We start from the raw sequence: 22,700 nt of genomic DNA, 5'->3' as shown, positions 1-22,700 counted from the left end.
AAACTCTTTTTTTTTGTTTTGTTGTTTAGACTAACTTAATCAAATTTAGTTTAGCTTAGAGAACAACCGAGTACTCTCAGGAGTCAAGAGAATGTAACGCTCCAGGCTTCCCTAGACAGGATAGATCAATGATAGATCTAGAGAATCTATCTATCTATAATATTCTAAAATGTATAACTCGACTAGCATAACAAATTTGAAAAAAATCCCTGTTAGGACATTTTAATCATTTTTGAGTGAGTTTTAGAGTTTTAGTTTTAAAAACAGTTTTTTTTTCAGTGACAACCATCACGGACCACAGCCTCTGCCCGGCTCCTACTCCAAATCCTGCCTACGGTTGCTAAAAAAATCATTAGGCCTAAATAAAAATATTCTAAAATATAAATGCTCGAATAAAAACAATTAGGCATAAGCTAAGCATCTTGTCATTAAGTGGACCCTTTGTAAAAAGTTTAACTTTGTATCCCTAGCTCACAGCTGCCCTGCCTGGCATCAACCAACCAGAGGGCTTGTTGCATTGAGTTTATTAATTATTTATATTTATTATAGGCCTGGTCCTATTCAACTTAACTCAATGCAACGAATCCGCTGTTTGGTTGAGGGCAGGCAGAAGAGAAGGCTGCTAGACAGGGATACAAAGGGTTGACTTAAAATATCGTCCTCATTTTGTTGTGCATTTTTTCTCTATCATAGCAAAATTTTACACCTTGGTATGAAGAAGGAATGGTAAAATGGTGAAGTAGGCCTACCAACAATTTAAAAAAAAACACTAATAGGACTATAGCACAGTTCTTCTTTCTTCTTCTTCGTTCTTAATTATTAGTGTTGAAGGCTGAAGGGGATCGAGATTTATCTGCCAGTGGGTTTGAACTCGAGACTTTGTTCGAATGTATCAACCATGAGCTTTTTGCCGACTCAACCACGCCTCCAACACAATTAAGCGTTACGTGTCAACTGGTTATGCGCCATTGAGGCCATTGACTCCAATTTCAGCCTGCTTTTCTTTTTGGATTTGCTTCCATAGCCTTTGTCCAACCAAGAACAAACTACAAGGCAGCAGTTGTTTAATTTTGGAGTTGTCTCTCCTAGAAGAGTGGCTGTTCCCAGCTAACGAGCCTCATCTGCCCGAGGGTTCGAACTCGAGACTTTTCGGTTTAGCAACCATGAGCTTTACTGACTCGACCACGCCGACCCCTTATAGCACAGTAGTTTAAGGGCCGTCAAGATTTTTTTCCTGTCGGGCACACCAGGATTTTTCCTGGTAGATCAGCGGGCCAGTCTACCCCTACTACTCAATTTTTTAGGCCCAGTAACTATAAATTTATTAATTAAGCCTAACTAAAAATAAAATTACTTTAAAATGTATTAAAATATTGTGTAGGCCTAATGGGTAGATCTACCAATATAATCTAGGCCTAGTCTATGCCCTTACTTACTTAACTTACTAACTTATGCGTATTTATTTAAATATTAACATCCTAACCCCAAATCAATTATATTTTTATTTTAAAATGTGTGTAGTTTGTGGAATAGGCATTATGAATCTACTTATTAATAACAATGCTAGATCTATATAGTTAGTGTGTACTACTACTGTGTAGTTTGAGCTTGACCTGGATTTTTCATCTTCATTTTTCAATTTCTTTTCAGTATTTTCATCAGTGAAATTTGGCTAAGGTGTCAGCCAGGAAAAGATAGCAATGGTAATGTTATTGTGCTATCTCATTAATTAATTAGGTCTAGATTTTAATAATTTTTTTTTAAATTGAATTTCACCTTTATTAAGAAAAATAAATAAATAAATGTAGGTCTAAAAGGAAATTACATTTTTTTTAAGTTCATAATAAAAGTAAAAGTATTGGTTTTTTTTTTTAAATAGATCTATAAATAAAAATGTCTAAAATGTAATAAAAGTCCATTCCAATTACAAGTTAAAATTTCTGTTTGTATTAATTTAATATTTAAAAAATATTTCTAATTTTATGCCACGCACTTGGAAAAGGATTTAGTCCATGTTCTTCTCATTTACATATTACAAATATACGCCATCTTATGTAATCCTAAACAGTTCCGTATTTCTGCCCTGAATGACTCATCAAGTTCAGATGATGATTCAAATAAAGTTCAGCTTGTTAAAACAAAAGAGGCCAAGGTTTGCTAAGTTGTTTTTTTTCCCAAACTTTCAGTCAAAAATGTTTTTAGTAGGCAAGTGAGTTAATTGATGACCCATTTATTATGGAGTAATTATTGCTTCAATCTTCTTAAATTAGAGCATCTCAGATGACAGCACAATAACACATTATTTTCAATCTAATTAGATCTTAAATCAGGGATAAAAATTACTTTAAATTCTAATTCTAAAAGGGGAAACAACTAGGCGGTAGCCATCACTTGATGAACTTGGTGATTAACATGCATTCATCTTTTCTTTAGGAGGCTGAAGCTTTTGCTGCATATAACAAAGCTTTGTCATACCAGCAGAAAGGGAATGCAGTGCATGCTGAAAAATTGTTGAAGAATCTTTTTGATCATCCCCTTTTAAAAGAGGTTGGATTTTTTAAAAATATGCATCTCAATGTAAACAAAAAAGTCATATTAACTGTCTGTTTTTAAGTGCTTGTTTTTTTCCATTGAATGTACTCATTAGCTCTAGCAATATTTTAATTTATTTACCATTTTAAAATAAATTATGTATGTGTAAATAAATAAAATCAGGTTTTGTTTGTGTAATTTATAATAATGGTGACACTGACTAGCAGTAGTAGCAGCTTTATTATGTTTTGTATTTCTATGACGACCATTTTTTATTTAATCTTACAGGCTGCTAGTCTAGTAGAAGATGACAGCCAAGTACAAATTAAAAGCCACTGTGGCCTGCAGCTACTTTATTCCATCCATAAAAATCTGGCCACTATTTTTCTTCAGAGAGATCAGCTTAAAGAGGCCATGGCTTCATATATTGAGGTTATATTACTAAGTATTTTTTATAGTTACTATTTTTAGTATAATATTTAATAGAAACTGATATTTTTAATATATGTGTAGGCCGTGAGAATTGATTCATCTGAAGTTACAGTGTGGTTCAAAATGGGACAAGTTGCCAGAAAACTTAACAACTATCCACTGGCCAAAATATGTTTTCAGCAGGTAAAAATTATCTTAACTTTTCTCATCTTAACATTGCTCTCTCAGTATCAAATCAGCTACATAAGAAACTATTTTATCCTGCTGTTTTGACAACTTAATTAAAGTATATTTAACTAGTTAATAGATAGATTTTAAATAAAAGTTCAATTGCTGTGATTAGAAATGAGGTGCTATAATAAAAATCTTATAAATGAAAACAGAACAGAATTTTAATTGATATGTTGATTTATAGTTGTATAAGTTATTTATCTGAAGGGGTCGGCGTGGTCGAGTCGGTAAAGCTCATGGTTGCTAAACTGAAAAGTCTCGAGTTTGAACCCTCGGGCAGAGGAGGCTCGTTAGCTGGGGACAGCCACTCTTCAAGGAGAGACAACTCCAAAATCAAACAACTGCTGCCTTGTAGTTTGTTCTTGGTTGGACAAAGGCTATGGAAGCAAATCCAAAAAGAAAAGCAGGCTGAAATCGGAGTCAATGGCCTCAATGGCGCATAACCAGTTGACACGTATCCTTAATTGTGATGGAGGCGTGGTCGAGTCGACAAAAAGCTCTGGCAGTTAAGGCTCGATCCCTTCCAACACTAACAATTTAGAAAGAAGAAAAAGAATTTAACTGAAATATGTTTTAAAAATGTTTCTAGGCTCTGCAGTGTAACCCAAACCACTGGCCAAGTTTAGATAATGCCATTACAGTCACATTTGCTCTTGGGGATTACTTAAGTAAGATTTTCAAAATTTTCCTTTGAGGGCCTATCTCCTCAAAACAAGTCTTGGTATCTTTTTTTTTCTCTTTTAAATTTGTGAAATTTTTTAGTCTTTTTCTTTTTTTTTCCACTAGTTTTTCAAAACAAAATTTTTTTTTATTATTTCACTTTTAAAAAAAAATCGTTAAATGTATTTATCTGGGTTTGTTGTAATGGGGATAACAATTTGGCATTGATTTTTTTACCAGTGTGTCTAGAAAATATCAGCATAGCTCTTGAAAGAGACTGTGGCTACCCAAAAGGATTAGCATTGAGGAGGCAGATTTTTACTGAGCAGCCCTCACTTGAGGGTATGACAAAAGAGCTCTTTATCTACTGGTAAGGAAGTTAACTTTAATTGTTGAATGGATGAGTTTCCTTCAGATGTTTTGTTTCCTATCCAAAACAGTCACTATACTTTTTGTTTTACTTGGCTGTTTTTATTGTTATAGTGATCCAAAGATACACACATTGCCAGTTGATAAAGCTGACTGCCAAGAGGTAATGAAAACAAACTAGACCTGTTTTATTATTTTTATGTTTTGATTCATAAAACCTGCATGCATTATCTAAATTTTGTCATTTCTGACGAACAGAAAAATGTAGGCCTGTACAATAAATTGAAATTTCAAATTTGTATTAAAAAATATGTAAAACTCAAGAATCTTGACCTATACTACGACTAAACTAAAAATCCACTTAGTAAGTTTAAAAACATTAAACCTGAATTGTATCAAGATGACAAAAATGTATCATATCAACAGATTTGAAATAGGTGTGTATTGTTATTCAATGAGTGACATACATATTTTTTAATCATTTCTTTTACAGTTCATTGAGGAGGCACAAAAAATTCGAGCAACCAGACGTCAGCTCGCCATGGAAGACAGAGAAAGAGAGTTAAAACCTGTGACATTTCGTAACCCACTTACTCCTTTCACGTAAGTTCATAAATATTTCAAATCAAGTATAAAATATTTTTAAAGTTGTAAAACTTAAGAATGTGAATTTTATCATTTCTACCACTGTCACCTAATATTTTTTTAGTTCTCTAATAGTTAGCAAAAAAAATATTTTTGTTTCATAACTTTTGCCATTCCAATTTTGTTAGCAAATGGACTTGTGTAACATTTAAATAATCACCTATAGTTTTTAATGTTAAAAATATTTTTTTTTTCAAATCACTATCAAAACCATCTTAATACTGTAGGTGGAAGAATGTAGGTGAGCAGTTGCTGGAGCTCTATGACTTTGCCACCACTAGTGATCCACCAAAGGTGAATAATTTTTATTCCATAGCTTCTAATAAACAGTTTGTTGTTTAAAGTTTGTAAGCTGGACTACCAGCCTCAGGAGAAAATGATATAAATTACAATAACACAGGCGCATATTTTATTTAATCCAGAATTAAGTTTAAATTTTCTAAGTATCAAATTGTATTAAAAGTTAGTTTCTTAAATATTATTTTTTTAAAATTATATTTTCACCACTTTCAAAATCAAATCTGAAGCTATTCCATCTTTCTGAGCCTAAAAATCTGAATCTTCCTTTCAGAGCTTAGCCTTGGAAGTAGATCTCAGGGATTATCTTTTCTTGGACCAATCCTTATTTTTTGGCCAGTTTGATAAGAAAGATGAACCAACCAGCAAAACTCCAGTGAAAAATGTTGAGACACATCCAGCCACGCAGCAGGGGTCTGCATCCAAAATAGCACAAGAAAATATCACGCAGCCTGTAGCTCAAACCAACAACGCCCTCACATCTTTAACTCCAGTTTCTTGCTTGAAAGACAGCGCTAAGGAGTCGGCTCTTCTCAGGCGCCTCCATGGAAATGAAGAAATGCCTGTTCTAGGAATCAAAGAAAATGATAAGACAATGCAGCTGGTTAACTTTGACGCAGCCAAGGAGAAAAGTTCTGTCCCAAAAGACCTGGAGCTGATGGATGTCACGGATACATTTGAAATGCCGTTACTGCAAGAAGAGGACATGGATATAGCCACGTTGAATTTGGCAGACATACAGAAGGCAGATTTTAGACCTGAGATGCTCATGAAAGAGGATGACATCCTGGGCCCATCAGAGGTCAGGTCCCTGGAAAATGTTTTGGCGTCTGTTATAGACATGGAGTTTGGCCAGGATGCGGTGGTGAATGAGAAGGTCCAAGACCCTTTGGGGGCTTATCCTGCAGATGTCTCAATCACTCTGGAGAGTGATGTACTTGCAACTGACATTAAAAGCCTGGCCAGTTTGAAACAGGTTGCCTCTTGTAATATTGAATTCACTACTTCTAAAAGTGAGTCTTCGGCAGCTTCATTATTGTCCACTTCTGGTGCCTTGATTTCAGTCAGCCCTGCTACTGTACAAGATTCATCCCAATCGGCCTCTTCCTCGTCTCCTGTGAAAATGAGCCTCTCCATCCCTATGCCAGAAAAGCTACCAGTTTACCACCCCCATAGCCCTTTCCAGACCAGCCCAAGCCAGTCGAGCCCACAGTCCAAGTCTTTAGCTTCACCGCATGTCATTTCCTCGCCACAACACAACCTGGCTCCAGCCTCATCCCCCACCTCACCTGCCTCATCAACCACTCACTTGTTTTCTACCCCTCCCAAAGCTCACATTTCATCATCAACCCTAACCCCTCATGATATTTCATCTGTTCTGTCCCGCAGTCCGCAGAAAGCCCATACTTCTCCTGTAGTCACTCACCTGGACGTCCATTGTTTTCCCTCTTCACCAAGTCCTCAGAATAAGGTACCTGTTACTAGATTAATAGAGCCTGAGTTGTCTCACGGTGCAAGCGCGTCAACTTCGCCTCAAAGAAAACATACTCCTCTTTCATCCATCATATCACCAACTCAGCAGTCATCTTTGCACTGGAGTTTAGCCTCAACACCCTTGGATCAAGCCCCAAAGATATCTTTGCTTTCCTCTGAGTTCACCCACTCTCCCATAACCACCAGCTTGCTGTCCCCAAACAACTCAACCTCCTGCCCCAAGTCAGCTTCAGTGTACCACAGCGTGTTGTCTAGCTTAGAACAGAGGGATTCCAGTCTCTCACAGTTCCAGTCCTTGGCCAGTGGTCAGTATCTACATCATGCGTTACTCTCAGAAAGCAGCTTGAAGCAACCCCAGAAGGTTGACCTGCCCACATCTCAACTGGAATCCCCTCAGAAGGCTGCCCAACCCTCTACACAAATGTATGGAAGAAAAAGCTCAGGGGAATTTATAGAGGACTCTGTGACACCTTGTTCTTTACCAGACTCTGGGACAGATGGAGCACTCCAGCCACCTAAAGCCCATCAGCCCTCTACTTCACCTGGTAGCCGATCCACTTTAAGCCAGCTGTCATTACCTCCACCGCCCGCTGCACACTGCAACACCTCCCCAAACAGATTGCCACTTTACCCTCAGCAACCTTCACCTGGGACACCTCAGCCAACCACAGAACCACCTTTGTATCCGCCCCACAGGTATGGTAACTTAGAGCCTTACATGGACATCTCTGGATCTCTTTCCATTTCCCAGCATCACTTAAATAAACTCTCTGCCTTAGAAGCAGAACTACTGTTAAAACCATCAGCTGACCACCACACGCCTGCTAGCCCTGATTGGTCCAGACTGGCAGGGATGAACCCAAGACCTTCAAGCACAAAATCCTTGACCAGGTCGTCCTCCTTGCCAGGATACTACACTCAGTCCTTTGATCTCCCTTACATCTCCCACAATCCTATCTCCCCCTTTTTCTCCCCCAGACATGACACCCCGCACCTAAGCAAACCTCACGAGCATGGCCACTACCCGCCCTCTAGCTCCACCCTTTTCCCACTGCCCAGCTACTCCAAACATTCAGCCATGCCACAGCATCTGGACATTAATGCCAGACCCTACTCAACATTGCATCCTTCCATCTCTGGACTCTCCCCTCCCATCCCCAAGTACCCCTCCCACTCTGCTCTACCTGCATCCCTCCTACCACCAAAATCATCCTCGAGTTTATCTCCACACTACACCAGCACCAAAACATCCACTCCCGCCCTAAGTCTGCAGCTGGACCCCTCCCACAAAAACCCCACACCCCCGAAAGCTCCCCTTTCGTCTGTGAATATCAGACACCTCCTTCAACACTCGTCTAAATCTCATTTATCCAGCCTGCCCCACCAGCAAATATACCCTGGATACCACCAAGCCACTACACACGTACATCAGCCTGCAGCTACACAGTTCATAGAGAAATCCTCACATCAAGGTAACTGATAAATAAGTAACTTCTGAAGTTGTCATTGCTTTACACAGGAGGTTTGTGTCACTTGCAGGATATGATTGGTTTAGATAGTAAATATTTGATCGCTAATCAAAAGTGTCTTAAAATAAACTTTGACCAACCTTATATCTCGCGACGAATGTTAAGATTAAAACAAATCTAATTTTTAAGCATTGCAGCTTCAAGCTTGTAAAATTTTCTGAACTGCTGTATTATGTTAACAAGAATAAAGCACCAGATTTCATTTTGTACAGATAAAAATTAATTAATCTTACCATTTTCAACTTGACATATTCATCATTTTTTTAGAAACAATTTAGTTGCATACTTAAATGTTATAAATATGTGTAATTTATTTCAACAAACATAGCTCCAGTTTCAAGAGACCACAGCTATCAGAAGAGGGGACTTTTGGTTCAAGTTATGATGGACCAGGTGACACCCACAGCTTCCAACAGCTCCTCCACCCCCAGCATATCATGGGCAACACAGAGTGGAGCAACCTCTGAGACCAGTAGAGCCACAACTAAAACAACACCAGGTACACATTGGTAGCTACATCTGCTATCTGCCCTTTTTTATATTTGTTAAAATTATTAAATTAGAATTATATTTGCACTAAAAATAATAATCACTACACTTATGGTTGCATGGTAGAGCACTGAACTGCTACTCTGAAGTTCTTGAGTTCAGATCTTGGTCCGGACACAAGACTCAGGAGCTGTCTGAGTCCACCCAGTTCTGTTTGGCACTTGACTCTCATAAGGGAAAGTAAATGACTCGCATTTTAAAGAAAGTAAAGTTTGCTGGGCATAGTGCTGACAACACCTTCTCTTCATATGCTGAGGTCAAAAAACATGTACCTTATCTGCCCTATGGATCATTAGGTCTGACAAGAAAACAACTTTACATTAACGTCGCACTAATTTATGTTTTCATAATTTTATCTACCAGCTGGCTTGAAGCGAGGTCCTAAACGTAAATTGGATGACTCATTACAAGACGATTGGGCGAATGAATATAAACGGAGATCAACTAGAAGTAGGAATACGCGCAACAAGGCAGAAGAAAAAAGCGTGGACTATCAAAAACTGATGAAGAATTATTTCCCCAAGTCCCTGCTGTCTGTGGAATGTGAAGACAACAATGAAAAGACTGATGACATGGAGACAGACTTCAATGAGGAAGAAACTACCAGTAGAAAGCCTGTCAGTTTTGAAGCTGTCAAGAAGCTTACTGATACAGAGGAAGAAGATGTGAAAAACTACATTAAAAAATGCTTAAAAGGTCATGGAATTTTGGATCTTATCTACAAATACCTTTTGAGTTTGGCCGACAAATCTGACTACATTTGGTATGAAGGCATCTGTGACATCTTTGTGAAACTTTATCAGCGCCTGAGAAAGCACTTCACGTTGCCCAGTGTTCTAGATGATGACGAGGATAGTTACCCACTAGAAGGATTAAAGAACTACGCCGTTGTCATTTTGACGTGGGCTGAGCTTTCTTTGAACAGAGCGTCTGCCGACAGTGAACTGAGGAATCTGTCATCCCCCTCAAAAGCAGGCCAATCCAGCACCAACATCGCCAAATATTTTGGAGATTTTTTCTCTGATGACATGTTCTTCTTGTCATCATTAACTGGCAGATCTGATGCTTTAGGTAAAATATTTTAAAAATTTGCTTTATAAAAAAACTATAAAAGTAGCCTCAACTTAGCTGAGAGTGTAGCAGTTTGCATAAGTAGTAAAATTTAGTCACTTTACATTATGCATGGAAATCTATTACTTAGAAAAAAAAGTTGGGAAATGAGCTAAATTTTTGTAATCTTGATTTCTTAAGTTCAAAATAACAGAACCTAAAAATGGTACCCTTAGTGTACTTTTAGATTTTTAAATGATATTTACTAATTAATAAAAAAAATTTATATTAAATGGTGAAGGCTGACATACCTAATGTGGAGTTAGCCTGTTTCAAATGATGTTCTTATGTTGATGAAAATATAATGCTTATATAAAAACCCTGTAAATAAACACAAAGCTGTAGGCTAAACCGTACAAAACCCAGGCAAATTGAAAAACCAAAACAGATTTTTTTTTAAAAGGCTTAAACTTAAAATATTTACAAAAATTGATAAGTTAAGTAATTCTTATTTTTGTGGTGTGTGTGTCTTAAATTTAAATAATTGAAATTTAATACCACAGATCTATAATTTTTTGTGTGGATGTCTGAAAATGTTGAAATATAAAACCCACTAAATAAAAAGCCACTGATCAATAAACTGATCTCTAGGTTCTTGGCTTGGACACTTCAATGTAAGACTGTATTGGCTGAAGGCCAGACAACACCAGCTGCTTGGTGAGACACTGGATGCTGTCGACTGCTTTGAAATAGTGCAAGAAATGTTGATGGAACTGGAGAAGGAGAATGATAAGAGCTCTTCTGTTGAAGGCAGGGAAAATTATTTTCATTTTTTAAATTCAATACTTTCTTTAAATCAATACTTTCTTTAAATAATTTTTTTCTTCTTTGTAAGAATTTAAAAGTTTTAATTACATAACTTAAGACAAAAATCAATCTACGCTAAAATTATGTTAAATAACCTAGGTTGGGGAAGTGCTGTTAAATTCTATAGGAGGGTAAAGTTATGTAACTAGTTGTCCAATTTAGGTCAGCAATCATAAGAGCTTGGGGGGTGTACTACCTAGTTCTGGGGCTAGTGATCCATTCATTGCATGTTTCATCACACTGTTCCAAACCTTTGTTTACTGATTACATGTTCAATCATTCTAAGGTCATCTTAAAATTTTTATTTTTCCTCCCCTGTTCTTCAAATCAGTGTTTGAATCTGTTAATAATTTGTTATTCCGGTTCACCTTATTTAAATTTTTACCTTCAAATGTTTCTAAAATGTATAAAGTTAACTCTTTATTAAATAACTATAATCATTCAATTCACTAAAATGTTAAAAGATAATGGCATTTATTTCAGTGACTATAATAACTCCTAATATCCAAGAAGACAAAGTAATATCCATCAGCCAAGCTAAAAAGCAACTGGAAGCATTACAAAGATGCAAGTCATTAGAGGACACACAGAAATTATATGATGAAGGCAGCTATGATCTTGTTGTAAAAAATCTGGAGTCCACATTCAACAAAAAGGTGGGACTTTTTAAAAAAAATCTATAAGTTTTGATTTCTCATTCTGTTAAATTATAGTTTCATGCTTTTTTTCACACAGTTATTGTATTATTTTATCATTTACGAAAAAGTTATTGTTTTTTCCTCAAATTTTAAAATGAATTTTTTAAACTACAGAACATGAGCCCTAAAACAATCGCCCAGAAGGAAAGGCCAACACAACTCCTCCTGCTGCTCAATTCATTGTACAATCTCAAGCAGAAGTCAGCATGTCTACACTGGGCTGAGATCTCCCTCAATGAAGCCATCATACATTACAAGAGGGTTCCAACAGTTCAGCTACGCCAAGACTGGGCTGCCACACTTGTTTCAATATTTGCATGTATTGACAAGTATGTTAAAGCTTTTATAAAAATTAATACAGAAAGCTCTTTAAATTCTCTGATTTAAAAAAATGTCTGGTAATTATTTGATTGAACTTGGATACAATTTAGAAAATGCCTATTAACTAATTTTTATTTGAAAAAGTCTGGTAACTCGTTTATTTTGATTAAACTTGAATACAGTTTAAAAATATTTTGGTAACTCATTTATTTTTATTAAACTTGACTACAGGTTGATGGATGAAGACATGACTATTTTATCTTCCCTGAGCCGATTCAGCCTTGTTCGTTTGGCCAACAGTTTGGTGGCTGTGATTGAGATATCCCTTGATGTAGCCCTCACCGTCACAGAAATGCCTATAGGCTCCTTGCTACCATGGAAAATATTATACAGGTTTTGGTCTTCTTTTGTATACTGTAACATACATTTTTGAAATTGTTATGTTTGCTGCCTCTTCCTTGCAGTTATGATAATAGTTTTTTTTAAATTGGGTAGGCCTACTTTTTATTTTTAAACTGATTTCTAGGAATGTTTGTTTTTGTTTTAATTACTAAAAACCACATGTAATATCAGAATCAAATTTAACTCTTCTTTATTCACTTAGGGTGTTAAAGTTTGAAGAGCAAAAGAACACTGCAGAAAACCCTGGAGATGTTGAGGAATTAAATAATAGAAAAGATGATGATGAAGAGGAGGAAGATGAAGAGTTCAGTCCATCGTTAACCATGTTAACTGAAGCACATGAGTATCTGGGAAGGTAAAGAAAAAATAACGTATTTGCACAGCTGCTAAAATAATTTGTTGTGCTTTATGATATTGACTTTATTTACTTTTTAAACTCAAACTTTATCTCAAAATTTAAATGTTAAAAAAAAAACTTGAAATACATAAAGTAGCTTCCTTTTGTTATTTATTTTAAAATCATAGTAAAAAGTATTAATATAAAACTACATAACTAAGCGGATAAAAAAATAGATTTTAAAAAAAGTTTAGACACGTTTGTAAATCAATAAATGTTTGCTAGTTTATAAAAATAAAATGAAACAATGTCTTATTTATATGAGCTCTTTCAGCTCTAGTTACCTTTAAAAAAAATAGGATTGTAATTTGACAGTTACTATTACTTGAATACATATAGAGTACTTTTGCTTTATTTCTTGTGTGGATTGAGTACTTAAGTACATTTGTGGATTGCGCAGACATACTTCATGTGAGTTTGGATTGATTAGAATGAGATGTTTTTTCAGACACTCCTGGTGTACAAAAGATGATGGCCTCCTTCTTTTGTTCACAATGTCAGAGCTGCATAAAGACCTGAAGGAGAATGACAGGGAGGGTCATGTGTTTGAACAGTGTGTCTACTGCCTGTATGGTCACCCTAACAGGAAAGGGAAAGCCAGGTGTGGTTTAGTTCATTTTTTGTACTGCTGGCTTCTATTCAGTTGCATGATGAGTTGCCTTGATATGTGTTTTTGATGCTTTGAATATTCCTATCTAATCTGTTGCTAGCATTAATGAGGGGGGGGGGGGGGATAGAAGATGGTTCTAAATTGTGCTAACTACACAATTAATTATTTATTTCAATTCATGTCATAAAATATCAAAGGTATATTTGACGTTTAAAGAATGAGTGGACAAAAAATTATCAGTATCGGTGTTATTTTTTTTAAATTTTTATGTTAACATCGTCTCCTTCAGACATTTGAGTGACCACAATTCAGCCCCAATCGACTTGACCTGGGACAGAGCTGGGGTTGTTTTTCATTATTTTTCACCCCTGCCACCACCAGAGTTTGACAGCTACAAGATTAAATCTGTCACTCCAGAGGTAGAGAATCTCCTGCGCAGAATTTATGCCTTGGTGCCAGCGGATCTTCACCCCTGTGAGCTCATTTGATTATTGTATTTTATTGGTATAGTATCCAGTGCACCCCTTTCTTGATGTACATGTAGTGTATTCCTACTCGATAACAACAGAAGCTGAAAACATTGTAATAAAGAAAAAAACTGTACTTTTTAAAACCAGTGTATTTAATCTGCCAATTTTGTGCCCATAACATTAACATTTTTTTTAAAATTAGTAAAACCTGTTTACTCTAAGCAGTAAGGCAGCTACTAGTGCATATGAATTTTGGGATAAGCATTAAGTATTTATAATGACTATTTCAACAATGTCTGTTAGCCTATATAGGGTAGAACTCCACCTTTGATAAAAAATTATTTATTGCTGTTATGGGTATCCATTTATATTTTTCCTGTGCTGATAAAGTACAAATGCTTGTACTGAATAATGAAGTACATAATGACACACTTAACCAAGCATTTCATGTTGATGATAAAAGTTTTTTTTAAATTGTTGACTATTTTCCCCCCAGCCAAACATGTTTCCATAATCTCCGACTATGTTGAGGGCAACACCAGTGTGTTTCCCAGCTCGCCAGTTAAGCTGACCAACTCAGCAAAAGACCCTGACAATGTTTGCAGTCTGTTGTACTACCTTCTGGCTGACTTCTACTTCAAGAACAAGGAGCTGACGAAGGCCGTCAGGTTTTACCTGCTTGACCTGGTACTCAACCGCACCAGGCTAGACTCGTGGGCTGGGCTGGCACTGGCTAAGATGAACCAGATTGAGCAGAAATTAAATTCAGTTAGTCAACAAGCTGTTTCTTCTTTTTTAGAAGTTAAACTTCCATTTTGAAAAAATTAAAATTTTTAACTAAAAATGTTTTTTTTTTAATTTAGAAGTATTATAAAGCTTTTAGGAATTCATCAGTTGAGGTTATCTTAACCTGAAATAAATGTACATCTTCACTTGGAATTGTCAGTGTTTTGTAGAGTTATTCAAATTATAACTTGTGTAATAGTCTTAAGGTGCTAACAATTAACCCGTATTTCTTAACAAAGATATGTGACAGCTTTTTATATAACTTAATTTTTAAAATGATAGTAATCACCATAAAATCTTCATGTCCTTTCTTTAAGACTGAGCTAAAAATGGAACTGCCAATCCACAAGAAGTCCCAGTCAGCCCTGAAATGTTTCCACAGGGCTGTGGAGCTGGAGAAAGGCAGCAGAAAATTGTGGCTGGAGTACGGCTCACTGGCCTATCAACTGCACTCTCACTTGTCTAGACAGAAGAAATACAAAGACATGTTTGCTCTCAACATTGAGGTTACAATTTTTTTAGGTTTTTTTTGTGAAAGATTAATGGGATATTTTTTTAGAAAATGTTTAAATTTTACAAATGGTTAAGTGTAATGTGTATGGGTACAGAATGGGTAATGTTTTATTTAAAAAAAATTTCTTTATCTTTTTGTTACTAACAAATATCATATTTAGTAGACTATTTAAACATAGTGTAATGTAAGGCAGTGTTTTCTAAACAGGAAGCATATAAAAATTTACAGAAATGTTGACAAAAGTTTTTAAAAAAAGTTTATATAGCTTTACTTTTAATATCCTATTTTAAAAACATTTAGTTATTTTATGGGTATTAATATGACTACTAAGCAGTTTCCATACTTTAGATTGAATAATGTGTAGGCTAAATCCCACAATTAAATATTTGCTAAAATCAAGGAAGACAACTTTTAATTAAAGTCTTTAAAATTATTGAGAAATTCAACAACAAAAAATATTCTTATATTCTTATATATTGTGTGGGTAAAGGGTATGCAGCTGTTAGATTTAAGATTTTTTAAAGAGTGTCGCAGACAAAAAGTTTGGAAACTGCTGATGCAACATGCCAATAAAGATTTGGGTTCAATAGGGTTCAAAACTTTAAATTATCACCACATTGCTCTTTTAGGTGCCACAGTTGTTCCATTCGGAGCTGTTGGTTATAGCAAAAAATAGTTATTTGTATGCTAATGAATGTGAGGGGGATGGTACAGAAGAAGATTGGCTCACTCATTACATGTTGGGGAAAGTTGCTGAAAAACAAAAGGAAAATCCAGAAGTGTTTCTCCATCACTACAAGCAGGTGAGCACCTCAGATCAGACTTACTTTTTATTTATTCAGTTATTTTTGTAATAATTTTTTTTTTTTTTTTTTTGCAATTCAATTACCATTAGATTTAGACAGTTAAAAACTTTTAGATTAATTTATAACTGTTGTTTCATTTAGCATAAGAATTTTAAAAAATAACTTACTTTAAGCTTTCCTACTTTAAAACATTTCAACATAATTAAATAATAATTTTAGAATAATAAATTAAGAATAGGCCAATATACATGTAAGTTATTTAGTTAAATTAGCTTTCACTATTGTATTTTACTCTTGACATCTGATCATTAATTCTGTCATTAAATCCGTGCAAGATACATAAAAACTTCAACAGTTTAAAATGTGTACTTACTATATAGTATATTTGACAATTTATTTGTCTTCACTAGGCTGCCATATGTTTACATAATGAAGAAGCGCCCTACCCAAAAAAGATTCAGTTTACCACCTCACCTCCCAAGTTTGCACTGGAGGCTCTAGAAGTTTTCTATCGCATACATGTCGCAACATTAAAGATAGTTCTGTATGGCCAAAACCCCAATGAAAACTTGGATGTATTGTATAACTATGTGAAGGAAGCTCAGGAAAGTCCCTTTGCTCGCTGTGAAGAAAAGAAATTAGAGGAGAAGTGTATTGAAAGGTAAACAGTTACTGCTGTTTTTAAATACACATATTAGTTCTATTTCTGTTTCCTTTTTACCTAGTAATTTTTTTTACAATGATAATTTCTTTTGTTTTTCTTCTTTTAAATTGTTTTTTTAAATTGGTTGATTATTCTATTTTTAAAATTTATTTCTTTATAAACAGATTTAGAATTTTCAAAATTTATTTTGCATAAAATAAAAGCCGATTTAGAAGTTTAAAAAAAAATGGGTTTAAAATTGGTTTTTGTTTTGTTTACATTTTTACTTACAAAGTTTTTTTACATTTTAATCTTGTTTTATTTAGGGAAGAAAATTGTCCACCTCCAAAAGCAGCAACAAGTGCTCCAGCTGTGGTACCCAAACAAACACACGTGTATCACAAGAACCCTACAGACCACGAGTACTCCCGCCACAAGAGTGGGGGTAATGTTCAGTTAGGTCAGGTCGCCACCAGTGGTGTTCAGCAACAGGCTCAGGATGGCAGTGCTCCTGATGTGGGCCAGTGTCAGATGGACAGTAACAAAGCCCAGGGCAGTGTCATGGAGGTCACAGCTACTTATGTGGGTCAAGGTCAGATGGACAGTAACAAAACCCAAGGCAGTGACATGGAAATCACAGCTGCTGTTGTTGGTCGAGGTCGCACTGAGGATTCCAAGCCCCAGGGCAGTGACATTGATGTTGTCAATGCTCCTATACCCACAGCTGTGACAACAGGATCCTCAGCGCCACCAGAAGACAGTCAGCCATTGAGCTCAGGATCAAACTCCAACAGTTGTGATAAGAACAGCCAGAACCCTAACACAACACCACCAGATGCAGCATCAACAGAGAAGCCAATGGAAACTGATGACAACTCTGCAGTAGAGCCAGAGGGGATGGATGAAGTCAAACAAAGAAGTAGCCAATCACCTGAGGAGATAGGGAGCTGCGAGCTGTTATCTCTCACCAGTCAAAACATCTTTGATGTCATAATCCAAGAAGAAATTGATAAATCCAGGGCTAGCTCAGGCAGTAAAAATGTTGATTCAAGCTGTAACCAGAGTGAAACGGCAGGTACAGTGATGGAAACTAACGAGAACACTGTCTTACCCGTGAATGAAAATCCTGAGACTGACAAGTCCTCTGATGCTGTCAAATCAAATCCGTCCCAGGCTGATATTGTTCGTATGGAGAGCAAAGGATTCTCTCCCAGTCATTTTAGTGAGGATGTTGAGCAGGAAGAAAATAATTTCCCTGAGACAGTTTCTATGGAAGTTGGGGAAGAAAATAAGGTTTCGCAATTATCGAAATCAATTTTTGATTTAAATGGTGATGATGAGGTTGATCTGATTGAAGATGATGAGCCACCTTGTACAACAGAAGGTGTAGGGTTGAGTGTTGGAACAGAGGACAGGGCTGCGCAGAAAACTGTTGATGAAACAAGGGACTTGAAGGTAATGGAGGTGAGACAAGAAGCTTTGAGCGGTGAAGATAAAGGTTTACACACTCCATCTAGCCTGGTAGCTGGAGGAAGTTCTCTTGAAGGGAAAGAGAAGTGGGAAACAGAGAGCAAAGAGAAGTCTGGCCATGAACACATGGAGATTTCCTGTGCAGGAGACACGGAGAAGAACTTGGAACAAGAGGGTACAGATGGGAGTACTTTGGTACAAGACACAACATCTGATAATGTGAGCATTCTGGAGATTAACCAAGACCAAGAACTGAGCTCAATGATGCTTTCTGATAAAAGTGACTCAGAGGGCAGGGATTTACAAATCAAAACTGAGTCTATTCATGCCAGTGAGTCACCATTAAAAACTGGAAGTACCCCTGTTAATGAGTCACCAATAAAAGTAGAAAGTACTCATGTCAGTGAGTCACCAATAAAAGTAGAAAGTACTCCTGTTGGTGAGTCACCAATAAAAGTAGAAAGTACCCCCGTCAGTGAGTCACCAATAAAAGTAGAAAATACCCTTGTCAGTGAGTCACCATCAAAAGCAGGAAATAGCCTTGTCAGTGAGTCACCAAGTACAGTTCAGAATGCCGTCGGTGATAAAACTGGTAGTAAAACTGAGATTATCACTGTCAGTGAGTCACCTAAAAAATCTGAATGCACTACTGTCAGTGAATCACCATTAGAACCAGAGATTATCACAATTGTTGATTCACCACCTAAACTAGGAAGTAGCACTGTCCGAGAATCTCAAAGCAGAACAGAATTTATCACTGTCACTGAATCACCACCTAAAACAGGAAGTAACATTGACAGAGAATCACCAAGTAAAACAGAAACCATCACTGTCACTGAATCACCACCTAAGGAAGACCCCAAGCCAGTCAGTGAAACAAAAGATACCACTGTGTCTATGCCTGCTGATCCAATAAGACTGCGAGCTGAAATAATAACTAAATGCTTGGCTGGTCTTGGCGTTTGCGCTGAACGCTACAGTGCCCACTACAAGTCACTATATAGACTAGCAGATGTATACTATTTTACCAAGGTGGGTACTATACCTTTAATATAAAATAATTTTTTAAGATTAAGTAATGAGACTTGGGAGAGGGTTTATATTAGAACTATTGTTAGAAATATTCAATGGTTAGGAATTTTTGAATTTTCAATGCTCTTTAACTTTTCAGGACCTTAATAAAGCTCGAGATATTTTGTTGGGCCGATCAGATTGGCAGGAGCATAAGCATATGCCAGCTGCTGGTTTGTTTGCTGAGAGAAAACAAAGCAATTTTTTCCAGGTACTGAGGCTTTTTATTGTAGTTTTTAATATTTTGTTACATTATCAACTCTTTAGAACTTCTAAATAGATATGAGAGTATGTTGATATTTAAGTTTTAAAACAATTAATACTGTATTTATTCTTTCTTGCTTTACACATAATTGGCATAGTGTGGTTAACATTGTTTTTATAAAACATCAATTTATTCAAGTAAAATCTGCCCTTAATTAGGATTGTAAACATTTTACATGTAAACCAGCTCACCTAAGGGAATTATTGCTAATATCTAGTTAACACACCTTATAATATTAAATATACTAATCTTTAATTTTTATGAATAATTTAATATTTAGATTGAATTTATAATCTTGCATTGTCATTGCTTCATTTAAAATTGGTCTACATTAAATTACAAGATTTCACTATAACCAACTAGAGAGAATTAAACATTTCAGGGCTTGTGGAAAATTCCCATAGAAGACATTGATAGGTCTGGCTGCTTTGCCTCCCATGTTCATCGCTCAGTGGTGCTTCTCCTCAAAGTCCTGACAGAGCTTGGTGATCTGGACATGCTGAAAACCATTCGTCTCCAGCTAAAGAAAACTCCAGATCCTGGAAAGTAAGTTTACAATTTTTCTTCCGTCTTTATCAGACAAAGAAGAAAAATCCAGCTGAAAACAGACAGTGGGGTATACTGTTTCACAGTTTACATGCTTGTTTCTATGGTTTCTGCATTGGGCTAGTGATTAACCAGAATAAAATCACATCAGTGCTTAAAAAAACATTTAGCATCCAAAACATGTTAGCCACTCTAAGAGAAGGAAGTTATTGAAGGGAGCTGAACTGCAGACTTTCAACTTTTCTCTGAGAAAAGAACACAGAGTTTGGCACCTAGAACATTTAGACCATGTATGAGAAGGTGGTTAGAAAGAAATGGAAAAACAGAAAGACTGAAAAGAATTAAAGGATGTTATAAGTGCCCTATACTCAGCTGGTAGTTTTACTATTAAGAGGGCAAAGTAGAAAGGAGAAACAATGTATCATAAAATTTGAAATTGCAAGTATAAAGTTGACAAACAATTTTTGGAAGCTCAAGTAGCAACAAATACTGTAAAAAAAGTTAAACCCATGCAAAGCACTTGTTGTACCATTGAAATATATAATAATTATTTTTTTGCAGAAAATTCCTTAGAGATGCTGAACGTCTAGTTCTGGCTGATGAAGCTTTTCTAAAATGTGTTGAAATAGTTCAAAATGAAATGGATGCAGGCGACCATTGGCCAGAGAGTAAGAGAGAAGAAAACCTAGGGAGAGTCTACCAGCTGTGGCAGTTTGGTAAAGGCTGTGATCACCTGAAGAAGGCAGCAGCAGCGCTACTTAGAGCCTTTAAAATTATGATGAAAGGCAGGGTACGTCTTGTTAGAATTTCTGTCTAGGATGGTGGTTTGATTTCTAACTTTTTCATCCTACAGTATAATAAAAATACTAATCAAAAATGAATTTTTCAGGGACGGTTCACAAGCTGTAATGTAATCTACTATGTATTTTTCATGTATACTTCATTTAAAGTGAAATTTAACTTATATTATTTTTCACAGACTGATATCAATCGTTTAACAGAAGAGCAAGCTATTTTATATTGTCAAAACAGTTTATCTAAAACCCCATCAGCTGTAAGTGCAAAATATTTAAATTTTAATATATTTTATATTGTTATGTATAATTTTGTAAACTAAACACAATAAAGATCTGTTTTGGATTATATTATTAGCTAAGGTGAGGGCTTAAGGCTTAAGATTAGGTTAGGTTTTATTTGTATTGCTGACTATAACTATCAAATAGCATTAGTTTTCAACTAGATCTCTAGTTGAAAATGATAACCAATGTCCATAAAATAAAATTCACAAACCATTTCGAAATTACAGAATTTAAAGGACGGTATTTGTTTGGTATTCTTTCAGCTGACCCCTGGTTCTAGCACATCCCAGGCTAAACCGGCCAGTGAAAAAGGTAGGACAAGTCAACCAGCACCAGTGATGTCACTGGAGAAGTCTGAGAAAGACATGCCTGGAAAACAAAGCGATGCCTATCAGCCCATTCGACTTAACCAAGGTGTGCCTGTCGTGTGTTTAGAAAGGGCAGATAAAGTTATAAAACAGATGAAACTAGCAGGTCTTGCTGAGAAAAATAGTGTAATTAAACAAGGGCAAGAGATTTCAACTCCAGATGCGCTAGAGCCAGAAAAATTGTCGCAGAGCATAGAAACTTGTAAGAGCATTTTAGGTTTCTGTTGTGGCTGTGGTTTGCCAAAAAACCTGTTGGATTACTGTGAAAGGATTCAAAAAATTGTATAACTTAACATCGGTTTAAAAACATAGCAATTCTTATTATATGTTGTGTTAATTAGCTCACATTATTTTTATAATGGTTTAAAAATTTTTTTCTTTTTTGTTTCACTAGCCTTGACGCAGAATAGTGGTAAAACTCTTGAACCAAAGGAGGTTAGCAGCAGCACTCAGTTGAGACCAGATGGGGGTAATACATCAGTCAATAAAAACCAGAGCTTATACTTTGTTAAAAATGTATCACATGCTGACAAAGTCCCAGACATTCAACACACTTCAGGGAATGTAACAACCACAACACCGAATACTACAACATTCATACGTCAGAATTCTCTGTTAACCTCTAGGCACCCAGCCTACACCAAGCTCAATGAATTTGTACCGTCTGCACAAGCACCTTTAGGGATATCTAAATTCTCTGTGACTAGCCTTCTCCAATCTAACAAAGTTGCAAGTGAGGTCAAGAACAGGACCAATGAGACAGTACCTTCATCTGTCTTGACATTACCTCACATGAGTCGAATAGATGATGATGATGATGATGTTATTATTATCAGTGAGTCAGAATCTAATGGTTAAGGTGAAAGGGACAGCTATTTAGGCTTTAAAAAATTGACCGTAGGTGTTAAAATTATCTTGAAATTTATTGCCATAACAGTTCAAAAAATGCTTTGATTGTTGTTGAAAAACTATTATGATAAAATGTGTTGCTTTTATTGTTTAATAAATTGTAATATTTAAATTGATTTGCTAGGTAACCTCAAAAAAAAATTCAAGCTATTTCAAATAAGACTTTGTTTAATTAACTAGCATTTACGTTGAGTAGAGCATTATTATGAACATAGAGAGATTTTATGTAAATTATTTCTTTTTTATAAAAAGAAATTATGTTGTAATTTACAAATTGGAATCTAGATCTAAAATACATATGCTCATATATTCTTGCAAACACTTCATGATGTAATATAGATAGTTTTGTTCCATTTTTTACTTTTGTAATAAAATAAAATAAAAAGTTTTTACTTAATCAGTTAAAAAACTTCTTCATGTTGCAGCAAGCTGATGTTCTTGTAAATTAAAGAAAATCTGTTTTAAAAAAAACTTAATACAACTGTGTTGTAAAGTTAATGGATTTTTTTTTCAATAAAATATGATTAAAATAAAAAACTCTGCACTTTCTTAATTTCAGTTGAGAAATACCTTCTTGGTCGTTCTTGATAATATTTATATCAAATGATTCAAACAAATACAACTTTGTAGTCTCAAGATGTGCCGGCACCCCATATAGTATAGCTTTTTTCTAAAGAGTAGTGTATTTGG

General features: G+C 35.7%; 1 protein-coding gene across 1 annotated transcript; it reads left to right on the top strand.

The window, feature by feature from the left end:
* Positions 1–38: 38 nt before the first annotated feature.
* Positions 39–22,494, top strand: LOC131952196 (uncharacterized). The gene is made up of 32 exons (XM_059314763.1): positions 39–236; positions 1,651–1,703; positions 2,069–2,152; positions 2,434–2,547; positions 2,821–2,964; positions 3,046–3,147; positions 3,785–3,863; positions 4,096–4,225; positions 4,339–4,387; positions 4,718–4,827; positions 5,097–5,163; positions 5,441–8,132; positions 8,518–8,688; positions 9,102–9,809; positions 10,440–10,598; positions 11,139–11,311; positions 11,468–11,682; positions 11,906–12,067; positions 12,279–12,431; positions 12,922–13,074; positions 13,373–13,557; positions 14,050–14,321; positions 14,657–14,845; positions 15,483–15,656; positions 16,070–16,320; positions 16,629–18,804; positions 18,944–19,054; positions 19,491–19,654; positions 20,216–20,444; positions 20,634–20,708; positions 20,997–21,147; positions 21,496–22,494. Exons 2-32 carry the CDS (start codon positions 1,701–1,703, stop codon positions 21,957–21,959), a joined length of 9,909 nt encoding a protein of 3,302 aa, XP_059170746.1. The 5' UTR covers positions 39–236; positions 1,651–1,700; the 3' UTR covers positions 21,960–22,494.
* Positions 22,495–22,700: the final 206 nt, after the last annotated feature.

This window comes from Physella acuta, unplaced genomic scaffold (genome assembly GCF_028476545.2).
Source record: "Physella acuta isolate Inbredline_101_S28 unplaced genomic scaffold, ASM2847654v3 ptg000859l, whole genome shotgun sequence".
In the NCBI taxonomy this organism is placed as follows: Eukaryota; Metazoa; Mollusca; class Gastropoda; family Physidae; genus Physella; species Physella acuta.
The sequence above is the reverse complement of the archived record's forward strand: the minus strand, read 5'-3'. Positions and strand labels throughout refer to the sequence as shown.